This window comes from Botrytis deweyae (genome assembly GCF_014898535.1).
Source record: "Botrytis deweyae strain B1 chromosome Unknown BDEW_020, whole genome shotgun sequence".
NCBI classification, from domain to species: Eukaryota; Fungi; Ascomycota; class Leotiomycetes; order Helotiales; family Sclerotiniaceae; genus Botrytis; species Botrytis deweyae.
In genome coordinates this window covers 313564-326826 of record NW_024066227.1, presented here as the reverse complement: position 1 = coordinate 326826, position 13263 = coordinate 313564, and the positions used below count along the sequence as shown (strand labels likewise).

The 13263-nt window shown below is 42.4% G+C and overlaps 5 protein-coding genes across 5 annotated transcripts; 3 read left to right on the top strand and 2 right to left on the bottom strand.

Annotated features, from left to right (window-relative positions):
- The first annotated feature begins 277 nt into the window (after positions 1-277).
- On the top strand, positions 278-2612 carry EAE98_008026 (uncharacterized protein). The gene is made up of 3 exons (XM_038955649.1): positions 278-774; positions 832-1276; positions 1410-2612. Exons 1-3 carry the CDS (start codon positions 423-425, stop codon positions 2386-2388), a joined length of 1776 nt encoding a protein of 591 aa, XP_038807943.1. The 5' UTR covers positions 278-422; the 3' UTR covers positions 2389-2612.
- A 337-nt stretch (positions 2613-2949) lies between these two features.
- Positions 2950-4437, bottom strand: EAE98_008025 (uncharacterized protein; the record flags this gene model as incomplete). Its single annotated transcript, XM_038955648.1, has 1 exon — positions 2950-4437. The coding sequence occupies one exon, from the start codon at positions 4435-4437 to the stop codon at positions 2950-2952; it is 1488 nt and encodes a 495-aa protein (XP_038807942.1).
- Positions 4438-6064: 1627 nt separating this feature from the next.
- On the top strand, positions 6065-7764 carry EAE98_008024 (uncharacterized protein; the record flags this gene model as incomplete). Its single annotated transcript, XM_038955647.1, has 4 exons — positions 6065-6519; positions 6643-6953; positions 7027-7184; positions 7255-7764. The coding sequence occupies 4 exons, from the start codon at positions 6065-6067 to the stop codon at positions 7762-7764; spliced, it is 1434 nt and encodes a 477-aa protein (XP_038807941.1).
- Positions 7765-8352: 588 nt separating this feature from the next.
- EAE98_008023 (uncharacterized protein) lies at positions 8353-8946 on the bottom strand (the record flags this gene model as incomplete). The annotated part of the gene is made up of 3 exons (XM_038955646.1): positions 8353-8589; positions 8695-8835; positions 8893-8946. The coding sequence occupies 3 exons, from the start codon at positions 8944-8946 to the stop codon at positions 8353-8355; spliced, it is 432 nt and encodes a 143-aa protein (XP_038807940.1).
- A 2494-nt stretch (positions 8947-11440) lies between these two features.
- On the top strand, positions 11441-13145 carry EAE98_008022 (uncharacterized protein). Its single transcript, XM_038955645.1, has 5 exons — positions 11441-11899; positions 11958-12073; positions 12130-12570; positions 12625-12801; positions 12862-13145. The coding sequence occupies exons 1-5, from the start codon at positions 11575-11577 to the stop codon at positions 13006-13008; spliced, it is 1206 nt and encodes a 401-aa protein (XP_038807939.1). The 5' UTR covers positions 11441-11574; the 3' UTR covers positions 13009-13145.
- Positions 13146-13263: the final 118 nt, after the last annotated feature.

The window sequence follows — 13263 nt, the reverse complement described above, 5'->3', positions numbered from 1 at the left end:
TCCTAAAGGCAATGATAAAAATATAATATGAGTTCTCCTCCGAACAATTTACATCTGGAATCCAGAGGGACCAAAAGCAAGCTAAACCTTAAACTGTACTAGTGTTGGGCTTATCGATAACTCCACCAATGAAACGGCACAATCCGAAAGCTTCTCGAACGACCCCACTCAAAGTAGTGACGACATTCCGGGAAAGAGCTCAAGCTTCTCTCTCGTCCAATGAAAGGCTCTGAATTACCATGCAGTTTACTCCTCCAATACAATCGATCAAGAATGAAGAATCGACGACATCATCATACCACCACATCCGCAGCCATAAATACGCTATAGCTGCAAAACAAATTGGTAATCCCCCACCTCTGTGACCCCTTTCTCTTGTACTTCCTCATTCATCTCAATCATCTGCCATTTCTTCTCTTTTCATGTACTCTCTCAAATCCTTTGTACCCAAAAACTTAAGACATCTTAGTCGACAAGCCTTGATTCCCCGCTCTTTCGTTCCCCACGTCCCGCATAGCAACTTCGCAAAGCAATTCACAACCACACAAATAGCAATGGCACAAGAATATAAGCTCAAGGATCTCAGTTCCTTGGATCTGAAGCCCGGAGAGAAGAAAGAAATTGAAGTAGAGGGTGTAGAAGGAGGAAAGGTGCTATTGTGCAATGTTGGTGGAAAAGTTACGGCTATCGGCAATAAGTGTACACATTATGGTGCTCCATTGATCAACGGTGTTTTGACTGGAGACGGTCGTATTACATGCCCATGGCACGGAGGTATATATTCATGATGCCGGAGATGTAAAGGGAGATATGCTAACTTACCACTCACAGCTTGTTTCAATGCCAGCAATGGAGATATTGAAAATGCCCCTGCTCTTGATGCCCTCCCTTCGTTCGAGTTGTCCGAAAAGAATGGTTCGGTATATGTTACAGGGGAAGAAGAGACAATCAAGGGTAGCCGCAGAAAACCAAATATCAGAATTACCGGAGGAATCGGGTCAGAAAAGGTAGTAATTGTTGGTGGTGGAAGTGGTGCTCTCAGTACACTTGAAGCACTTCGCGAAGCTGGGTTTAAAGGATCGATTACCATGATCGGTAACGAAGGATACTTACCAATCGATAGAACAAAATTGTCTAAAGCTCTCATTGATGATGCATCAAAAATTGCTTTGAGGGATGAAGCTTGGTTCAAAGATGGATCGATCACAACTGTCAATGATACTGTGACTAGTGTTGACTTCTCGGGAAAGAAGGTGGCAACGAAGAATGGTAGCTCGTAAGTATACCTATTCTCATGATTTTTAAGACCTAGCATCTGGAGTCGTAAATCTTACAACTCTCATCCGAGATAATGGAACGAGATCTACACGCACTCAATTGTTCACGATACTAACATGCCCAATTTCTAGTTTCCCTTATACGAAGTTGGTTTTGGCTTCTGGTGGATCTCCAAAGAGTTTACCTTTGCCTGGTTTCAAAGAGTTGGGCAACATCTTTCTCCTCCGTGATATTCACCATGTGAAGGGTATCGTGGCGGCTATCGGGGAGAAGAATAAAAAGATTGTCATCATTGGAAGCTCATTTATCGGAATGGAGGTTGCGAATGCTACAGCTAAGGACAATAATGTTACAGTTGTTGGCATGGAATCTGCACCACTTGAGAGGGTCATGGGTGCTGAAGTCGGCAGAATTTTCCAAAAGGCTTTGGAAGGAAATGGAGTTAAGTTCCATATGGAAGCTGGTGTTGAAAAGGCTGTACCGTCGAAGTCAGATTCATCTAAAGTTGGGGGTGTACAATTGAAGGACGGTACGACCCTTGAAGCAGATTTGGTGATTCTTGGAACAGGTATCAGTCCTGCAACCGAATACCTGAAAGACAACAAATCGGTTGAACTCCGTGAAGATGGCTCATTGGCAGTTGATGAAAACTTCGTCGTTTCGGGTCTAAAAGACGTTTACGCTATTGGTGATATCGCAGCTTATCCATATAATGGTCCTGGTGGCGAAGGAAGTTTAGCCCGAATTGAGCACTGGAACGTGGCACAAAACTCAGGAAGAAGTGTTGCCACACATATCAACAACCCCTCCGCAAAGCCTAAAGCGTTCATTCCAATTTTCTGGTCAGCACTCGGCTCACAACTCAGATATTGTGGTAACACTATCAATGGTTGGGATGATCTAGTATTGCAGGGTGAGCCAGAGAAAGCAAAGTTTGTGGCTTATTATTGTAAAGGGGAGACTGTCGTTGCTGTTGGTACCATGCAATATGATCCAATCATGACACAGGCGTCAGAGTTGATGAGAAGAGGAAAGATGCCAAGCAAGAGTGAATTAAAAAATGGACTTAAGCTTGAGAGCGTTAACATTCCTGCTGAGGTTAAGATATAAACCTCAGGGCATACGGTATGGGCAAATAACGGCAGAATGGACCGGGGGAGGGATCGGGAAACCTTGGGACATGAATAATTAGTAACATGCTTAATGATTATGACGCAGAATACAATAATTGAGAAATCAAAGCAACTATCTTCAGAAACTCAATTTTGTGAACTCTTCATATGCAGTTTATCCTCTTCAGTTCCGTACAGTGTAGTCCATCATAAGAAGTAGCGCCCTCACTCCAGGTCACTCATTTCTCCACATTCATTTTTTGTACAAGAGACGTATTCAGGCGATTCGATGAAGAATTGACATTTCTTATACAGCCAGGTCCACCTTCTACAGCTCTGCTGCCGCGGACTTTTGTACCTGACGGAGTCTACCTTATCGATTTGCGACTTTACTTCGCAGAAATTTGATAGAGAAGTAATATCATATTAAGAAACAGCAAAGCATTGCTTTTATATTGATGCTATAAGCTCACATGAACACCAATTACACCATGATACTGTATACATTCTCTTCAATCCCAGTACATACCAACCCAGCATACGGATCAGACCATCGATATCAGCCAAAATAAGGAACATTCTCCATCACCGTCGCAATAAACGCATCCGGGGGTAAAAAACACAAACTCCTAAAAATTTCCACCATCAAGAAACATCTCGCCAGTGCATATAAAAAGAACAAGGGAGCAGCACCCCAGGCCAATTTTCTAGGCGTCGCAATTCTTCGAAAATCGCCACAGCATATCATGCCGCAGTAGGGAATCAGGGTGTAGATGAGCACGAACACCGTACACCAGATACTGGTGGACCACCAGAGAATCTGTTCGAGATGGGTTGGGAATGTGAAGTTCCATGCTGCGACGTGGATGCATCCGAAAACTATACTGCCGAATTCGAAACCGATGAGCCAGGCTTCTTCTTCGTCTGAGGAGGGATAGATGGTATCGTTTGGAATTGGGGCGCCGGATGTGAGGGATGCAGGGGGGTTGTTGAGAATTATGTTAAGCATGGATGAACGATCGAGATCTTTGTTCATGAATTCGAGAAGGGGAGTGGGGATGGGGCCTTCGTAGGAGAGAATTGTGAAGGGAATTGAAACACCTTTAGGTTTGCTCCAGTTGAGGATGTAGATTAGGAGTGCGCAGGTGGAGAAGGCGATGACGGCGAGCTCGAGTTGTGCGATTACCAGACCTTGGGTTGCGCGAATGATGATCTGGGCGACGATCCAGAAGAACTGGGTGGTTGCGATGATGCGTACAAAAGTGTCGTTTTTGCTTTTGTCGTTGATTTCGTCGAGTGTGATGTTGGGAAGTCGAATATGCTCGCATCGTCGAAGTGAGAGGATTTGCTGAGCGGTCAGATGGTACGGATTGGGATAATAGATAGGGGCATCAGTTCCAACACCCGGATCCGAAATGTTTACTCGGATTGAGGTGTCATTTGCATCTAAAGACATGCATCCTGTAGATGATTCCATTAATGGAGTAGAAACTTCGGTTGAAGGTGGGTGTGGTGTTTGACCGGCGAGGATGTCAAGGGCAACGCTGGGCTTGGCTTCGATATCGTTATTTTCCCTTGATAATGGATAGCTTCGAATTACAAAACCACCCATGTTTGCGAACAAAGTATGAGTTAAAGTCCATTCGACATCATCATCAGCAGCCCAAGCTTTAAACTTCTCAAGCTGTTTCCGTGCGACATCGAGATCGCTCCAAGCTTTAGCAAGTAGGATCTCTGGAGCAAGGATCGTTGCTACCATCCATTTAAGACTAGTCAAGAAACGTCCGATTCTCCATTTTATACCATCTTTCAGACCAGAACCTCGATTGGCTCGTTGTTGGGGTACATTGAGATGCTGAATTGCCCATGTGCAGATGACGATTGTGAATAGACATGTCCAGAGGATATTGAGAGTTCCTCGACTGTTGGGTGGTGAAACATAATTAGTTGATTTTGCTGGAATTGCACAAGTTGTATCAAATTTTGTGTAGGCATTTGTAACTACTGCGTAGCTGAAGAGACTGTAGGCTACCATAAGGGAGAACATGGCGTCGCTTTTGAATTTCCGTAAACATGGAGTGAAAAGAAATCAAGTGAGAGTAGGAAGATAAATAACAGAATGCAGCTGGGGAGGAGGTGTGCTTCATGTCTCTATGGGAAAGAACGACCAGGCACAACAAAGACTTTGGATTCATAGTTTATGTATCGTCGCTCAATCAATACTTGACATGATTGTAAAATCGATAGCTCGATGGCGACTTCCCATCATGAACATACAGAAACGTACAGGAGCACTATCTTCATTTATTTATTCTTCGAATATGGATATCAACTTCAAGCTTCCACACATATTCAACAGCGGATAACGGCAAGCGCATGGAGCACTAGCAACTCGAATTGATAGCTTTTCACGAACAACATTTTTGTCTTCATAACTTCAAAAGGAAGGCACTCTGTTTGAACTCGAGACGATAATTAGGGGGAAACAATTAGCATATTTTCGGATAGCATAAGCGGTGCGAACTATGATTCATGAGCACTTGGCTTCGTAAATGCCAAGGATTTCCTTGATATTTTGTTGCAGAAGTGTTCGAGGAAAATACCCAATAGTCACGGGAAATGCCCATCGAAATAGGTATTCCTCGCCGATAGTAGCCGATTTGCAACAACCACACGTCGTCGTCAGTGCAGCATGACTTCGAAGAAACCCTTTTTGGCTGTGATTTGTGAAATTCTCCACGAAGCCATCTACTTTGTCTTCATTTGCTCTATTTGTTCTTGCCCCAAAGCTTTCAGCACTCACACACTGATAAACTTAAGCCTCCAGATTAAAGAGACTTCAATTGGAAAACGGTAACCAAACTCCAAATCACCCCACTAATGATTGCATGTGATAATCACATGACCATTCTTGCTATCAAAGTTCCGGCTTAATTTCGTGAGACATCTAGCTTTATCAAGAGAATATTTGACCAATCATTTAGTTAATGTTATCTCATAAAATCTTCGTTAGCTGACTCTCCACCGCGGTCGATTTTCCGGCCAATTCACCAATCATAATAAAGGGGTTATCATCGAAGATATTTGGTGGTGGTACAAAGAAATGAATGACCATCACCAGTGTTAACACTTCTTGATGTCAGAACAAGCTGTTATGATCAAAGCATGGATTTGGATGAAAGTTCTTATGGGAGTTCATACTGAACATATAAATACTTTTATGGACAGTTCCATGAAAGCATAAATCAAACAATTTTGGGGTGAATCTAAAGGTGCACAAACACGTGGTCGGGTATATCCTCATTTCCCCCTTTGATTTTGGTCAATGATTCAAAATCTTATATATAACTCTTTAATGTCCTTTTGGAAATGGAGATATTCAAGTGAATACTTTCTTCTACTCATCATTGATCTCTTATCTATGAATCCACTGCGAATACCCATTTAGCAGGATCGAGAGGTCATGTCCTTGCTGTGGCCGGAATGCCTTCCGGCCACGAAGAACAAGATAAAAAGGACAGAAATTTCGCACTTTTTGTTGAACTTTTCTTTGTCTTTTAACAACACAACTTCTACAAAACTTCAAGAACTTCCAAACCACCTTTTTCTACCAATTTACCCCCATTTCCACATCATCACAAGCCTCTTATTCATCTTTTAATCTCATTTTCATCATGGGTTCCATTACTCCCACCCCTCTCCCACACTTCGAGGTCCTTAGGGATACCAAGCCAGAAGACAACTCATTGCCAGCCTTCATGGTATCAACAACCAGAGGTTTCCTTCCACGTACCGAACCTATCATCGCTCTTCCCTCCGAATTCGATGCTCTAGAATCTATCCTTCAACGCATGCCTATCAAGACTCTTGATGGCAAGCCAGGTCTCCTAGCCACTTTCACCCTTGGAGAGACAGTTCTCAACGAGCTTCCAGATCTTACTGAGGCTATCAATAAGTATCAAGATAATTTACCTCTTATGAATGCTCTCTATCGTGACTATAGCTTCTTAGCTAGTGCGTACCTTTTGGAACCTTGTCACGAGAGATTCCTTAAAGGTGAAGAGTATGGATTGGGAAGACAAACTTTACCTAGGGTTATTAGTTTGCCTATCAGTAGGTGTGCTGAGCTGTATGTATATTTCTCACTTTTGTTTCACTCTTCATGATCACCTATCACCATTACCTCGACTTCACTTATAACTATCTATCTTCCAACCGCATCTCATCAAACACTAATCTGACTCTTCTATAGTGCTGGTTTCAAACCATTTATGGAGTATGCTGGCTCTTATGCTCTTTACAACTATCGCCTTGAGGATCCAGCTAAAGGCTACACATACGATAACTTCCGCCTCATCCGTGCCTTTGAACATGGTCTTGATCACACTTCCAGTGAAGCTGGCTTTGTTCTCGTCCATGTAGATATGGTGTCTAACTCTGGACCATTGGTTGATGGTGTTGTCAGTTCTTTGGAAGCTGTTGAGAAACATGATCGAGATTCATTCGAGGGAGGTATGAGAAAGGTTTTGGGCGCTATGACTAAAGTCAACGCTGTCATGGATGGTATGTTTCCTACTTATTTTTTCCCCATTTTGCATTCTTGACTCTTAGACGACTGAAATTGACACGTCATGAGGCATGTGGCAGAAATCGAAGCCTGGTGATTACACCTCTTTCAGAACATTCATTTTCGGTATAACCAGCCAATCTATGTTTCCACATGGTGTCATTTACGAAGGTGTCTCTGAGGAACCTTTGAGCTTCCGTGGTGAATCTGGTGCTAATGATTCTATGGTACACTCTCCCTTCTTTCCTTTCTTTGCTGAAATCTGCGACATAAAGTCATCAGTCTAACTAAATCCAGATTCCACTCATGGATAACCTCCTAAACATTCCTATGCCAACCACTCCTTTGACCTCAATCCTCAAGGACTTCCGCTCCTACCGTCCAGGAAACCACCGTCAATTCCTCGAACACATCCAGAACGCCTCCTTGGCTGTTGATCTCAAATCCTTTGCTCTGTCTTCCCCTACCTCCACTGCTCTCTATCTCCTCTGCATGGACCAAGTCCGTGATTTCAGATGGCGTCATTGGTGTTTCACTCGTGAATACATTCTCAAGAAAACCGCACATCCAGTTGCCACAGGTGGTTCTCCAATCGTTACTTGGTTGCCCAATCAACTCGGTGCAGTGTTGAGTGAAATGACCAGAATCTGGAAGGAAATTGGTAATGAGGGTGAAGGAATGGGCGAGGAGAAAGAACGTGTGAAGGATGTTATGGAGGCAGTCATCAGACAGAAGGAGCAGTTGGAGAAGGAAGTTGAGAAGTATTGTAAGGAGAGGGGAGTTAACACTGCTGCATCTTCTGCTTAGATTGGTTCATTCTTCGGGGAACGATGGTTTAGATGGTTGGCTTTGTGGCTAGGATAGATTCGATTCGAGATGCATTGCATATTAGATTGCGTATGCGAGCCTGGACGTTGAGCTTTGAATTTCTACTCACTAGCGGACGAGATTGCACAGAGGTATCAGGAAGTTGCAAATCTTATGGCCACGCTTAGGGTTTAAGGAAAATTATTGGGAGGATCTTTATTTTGCTTTTCCTTAGTAGGGAATTGTATGGACTTCATAGCTTGAATCCAAATACAACGATGAATTTAATAACTCGGATGACTGAAACATAAGAAGCTTTTTTCATTTACTGTATGCTATTTTTCATTGATGATTCTTGATTGGAAATACTTGGCATCTACTTCTTACTCGGCGGCTTTGCACGGATTCCGATAGATCTCCAAGCCTGGCTAGTCACTTGTATCCAGAATGAAATCATGTGTAAGTCTATTAACAATACAATTGATTACAGCATCCAGACTGTTCAGATCCACAACGCCTTCCGGGAAAACAAAAAAGTATTCCTCTTAAACATCCTTCCTAGGCCCATGCTCTCTAAAAACTACTTCATCAAGGACTCTCACACTTCTTCTTCAGGTCCGTATTAAATTCCTCAAATTGGCCTTTGATAGGTTTTCCCAGAAGCCAAGGCTGCATCAAGAACGAGATACCTCCAGAGTATTCTTCCATCTGTGTGAATATCGTGCCTCCGGGATTACTCTTACTCGGTTCAACAAGAAAAGAATGGAGACCGGAGACCGTCATAACAGGTGGACCTTGCCATGCAAATTTGTTTGGGGAGTTTTCCTATTCCGGGACGAGATATCAATACAGTTTTTTTTTGCTAGGTTCTTGTTCTGATTGGTCTATTGAAGAGAAAATATGGATATTTCTATATTTGGATGTACTTACAGTAATAATAGACTCAAACTCGAAATCTTTCATAACGCAATGAAGTTTTTTGCCGACGGCAAGGGGATCTTCGGTGTCTAAAGGTGTGATACTCTTCACAAATCCAGTATGCCATTTACTGATATTAGGAAAATCGAGGAGCTGGATTTCTGGGAATTAGAATCGACATTTGTCTGTAACAGAGGTAAAACCACCTACCACTCTTCGGACAGTCTCTTGTGAGGCATTGATTTCGATTTCTGTCGTGATCATCTTGATCGCTGTGGATGGATAATAGTTTTTGGGGATAAGCAATAGACGCTTTTTATACTGAGAAAGGAGAAGTCTTGACTCCAATAAATAATTTTGACGTAAATTGATACCTCGGCTTCTATATGATGCTGCTGCTAGCCTTACCTATACCTATGAGGCGCAATTCAGTGAGCATTACAAATCCCACTGTTGACAAACGCGGTCAGCATTTAAATGCTGGCGAGAATGTCAGCATATCCATTTTAGCGCCAGGACGACTATTTCGTAATATTCGATACCAAGAATTGGTATATTCCTGTTGTGCTTCGCCAATTTCGAGATCGTAGCTGGGAAACGACCGTTTTGCAAAAGTTGTATAGTTCCTCAGCTGATTGAAAGTACATTGAACAATGACACGGTGTTTTGGGTCACGGACATAACCATGACCTGTTAGGTTTTGTTCTCCTGTTGATAATTGAGAGGAAGATGCAGTGACGACCAACGTAGTGCGTTCTCTCAGAGCTAGAATCGAGGATAGAGTTTATGGAGGCGCTTGCGAATACCAATATTTGTGTTATTGGTGGCAATAAATAAATCAAAACTCAATTAAAACACGGTTGCTTTGTTGGAACTGGTAGCACTAATATGGCTGTTACACATGCCGACCAATTTCACTCATGACGAAGTCCGCCAATACCGCAACCACTCGTTGGCGAAATTTTGTGGTTGGAACACTTCATGAATGGAGGAGATCTGTTCGATTCAAAAAATTGCGAATTTCATTTGAGCCAATCTCACAATATCTCGAGTACAAATGAAAGCAAGAACTCAACAATACAAACCACATTGTGACGGGGAACAGCGAATCCAAGATCGTACCGAAAATCCATAAATTTGCGGCGTAATTGCAGGCTCGGAAGGCCGATTGCTTCCTTGAGAGTACTTGTAATATATAGCACCTAAATAAGGACTTGTTTCTGGTCTCATTGGATATCCCGAAGTCCCAAATATAGTGATATTTGTTTCTCTCGAGACATTCTCTTATCGAGAAGCTACTTTGATAAGTTTAGTTAAGCTCTTGAGGTAAACTTTGGATTTTTTTTGGTAAACTTGCATATACTTGTATAAGAATTAAACCTCAGCTGTTAGTCTTGTTGCCATGGATAGCTCAGCAGCCATCAGGGAAAAGTCCCCCAACCCCGAATTTCAATGGAAGGTTGAATCTGGCCAGAAACAGAAAGGGGATGCCAACTTCACTAAGAGTGAGACTACACCGGACACTCTAGACACTGTTGCCACTGTTATTGAGCAACCAGCCCGTGAGCTCAAAGATGTTCTGTAGGCTCTCATTGTCACAGCCATTACATCATCATTCTTTCTCTTCGCACTTGATAACACCATTATCACTGTTGTCCAACCAAAAGTTGTGGAAATATTGGGAGAAATTGAGAAGCTACTATGGATATTGGTAGCTTTTGCCTTGAGTGCTGTCAGTTATGGGCAAAATAAGGTCATCGGAATGATCTGAACTACCTTATATTGCTGTTCAAAAGACAGTTATTTCTAAAACCATGCGATAGAGAGACAAAACTTTCGCCGAATAAGAAACATATAAATCGATGCATGAAGGAAGCTCCATAAGACAAAACAGAACGTAAATTGCTGAATATTACCTCCCAAATCATGAAATGTGAAAGAAGACGTAAGATCTTACAATATTCCAAAAAATCGCGACTGGTGGACTTGGCCATAACTGCAAAGGTCACATTGGTAATTGATTGATATCTCTTGTTATCAACTTGGAACCCCGCAATATCATAATAATGATATTAGGAGCAAACTTTCAGATAATAACTAAGGCATAGAATTTGCACAAGATTAACGAAGATGACATTGGAAGGTACAATTGTAGAATCTGTGTCGATATCGAAGAAAGAGGATGGGAAATTAAACGCACGTGCACACGTGATCCAAACCAAAAATATAGTTCGCGCGTTTGCCCGTTCTCGGCCGTTATATCGCGTTTTGCGTCTTTTTTGTCTTTCAAAGATATTCAGGTTTCTAATGGTAAGGCACTAGTGCTATATACAAGATACTTGAAGCGGTGGCATGTCTTTTTGGGAGATGCTCGAGTGGCTCACATGAGTTCTTTCACCCCGCTCGCACGCAATAGTCTAGGATATTGTCATCATTTCCCATGCATCGGGAAATCATTGTATAATCTGCTAGATAGGTGCCTTTTTTGTTTGGTAATTTTCTTGCCATCATCTTATCTTCCAATCAAGCGACCAGTATATGATGAAACATTGTTCCATTATTCATATGCTCGTTCTACGATAGGCTTTCCGTCCTGATTGGTGTCACGGGCGTATCGGGTTCTATGTTGAGTCTATACCAGGAAGTCGGGATCATGGTAATCTCAAGATTGCTCTGGTATAATGTTCAACATATAGTCTCAGGATATGATGTCAATATCCAAAGCTTTGTCGCCATCGCATATGTAGCCCAGGAATTAGATTGGTAGTCAAGAAATTCGCACATATCAATAGGAGTTTGCTCCCATAAAATCCATTAATTTTGCACCATTTCCCAATTCTTCGATTCATTCAAGCAAGTGCACCTGTCACGTCTCCATATTCTCAAATTAAAATGTCCCCTTCAGTGATCGAAGCTATCTCTGAAACCACTCAGAATATTCGCCAAAAGATCGCACCTCAACCATCAGACAAACCTAATAACGATGGCGCAAAATCTCAGGAACCACGCAACAGTGAGAAGCTTTCACCTGCAGTAGCTCCCAGTGTCGCACTTCAAGAACAACACCGAGAGCCGTTGAAACTTAGTGGCGCTCTAGATCAATTCGAAAGTTTCGACGTCACCCCAATCATCGGTCGTGAATATGTTGGAGTCAATCTTGCAGAATGGATTCATGCCCCCAACTCCGATGACTTGCTTCGAGATTTGGCCATTACAAGTAAATTACAATTATGCGTGTTGTGATTATCTATATTAATTGCTTACCTATCATTCAGTTTCTCAACGGGGCGTTGTGTTCTTCCGTAAGCAAGACGATATAACGAATGACCTTCAAAAAGAACTTGTCCAACGTCTCGGTGAGCTTTCTGGCAAGCCTTCAACCTCTAAGTTAGTAAGTAAACCTCGTATCATTCGCTCGAGAATTTTAAGTTACTAACACTATCCTAGCATATTCATCCTGTGTCCAACTCCGGTCGTGAGCACGGCGGGAAAGATGATGAAATAAGTGTGATATCATCTGCCCAAGGCAAAAAGATATACGACCGAAATTTTGAAGCCAAGAATCATCAAAGTGCTAAAGAAGGCTGGCATTCCGACATCACATTTGAACCTATTCCATCTGATTATGCCTTACTTCGACTGACTGAACTTCCAAAAACTGGAGGTGATACACTTTGGGCTTCTGGATATGAGGTCTACGATCGAATCTCGAAACCTGTACAGAAGTTTCTTGAGACGTTAACAGCTACCTATGCGCAACCGGAATTTAACAAAGCGGCAGAGAAGAACGGATTTAAACTTTATTCGGCAGAAAGAGGTGCGCCAGAAAATGTGGGAGAAAAGCTGGAAGCTGTTCATCCGGTTGTTAGAACAAATCCTGTCACAGGTGTACGTATCCTATTTGTCTAACTTTGATCAGAAGGCTAACACAGGAAAATAAAGTGGAAATCGATCTTTGCACTTGGCCATCATGTTTCTCACATCAACGATCTCACTACTATTGAAAGCGATGCATTACTAGCATGGTTTTTGAGACTTGTGGTTGATAACCACGATCTTCAAGTGAGACATCGTTGGGAGAATGTCAACGATTTGGCGATTTGGGATAATAGGTCGAATGTACGATTCTTACTACCCCAAATTTATAGCAGTCGCAAGCTAACGAGTTTTTGAAAAAAGTATCACGTCGCCACTTCTGACTACATAAATCTGGGACTGGGCGAGAGAGCTGGCCAACGGGCTGTGAGTCTAGGCGAAAGACCATACCTTGATCCAGAAAGTACTGGAAGGAGAGAGGGGTTAGAGAAGCTTCAAAAGCCGGAATGATTAGAACAAGGATTGATTGTTGGCAAGGAAAGAAGAAAATGTTTACGTTCTCGGGCAATTTTTGTTGCTTTCCTCGATTTTTAGAGCCACCCCGCAGTCAGTGGAAGTCCCGATGAATTGTTGTTCTCATACACCAAACACATTTTATTCTCAAAACAAAGCAAAAAGCTATGTGCAGGTATCCTTAACTTGTACTGTTTACTTGAAAAGGTAAGGTCTATTTGTGTTCGTTCTACGTCTTCAGCTCAGCTTCCT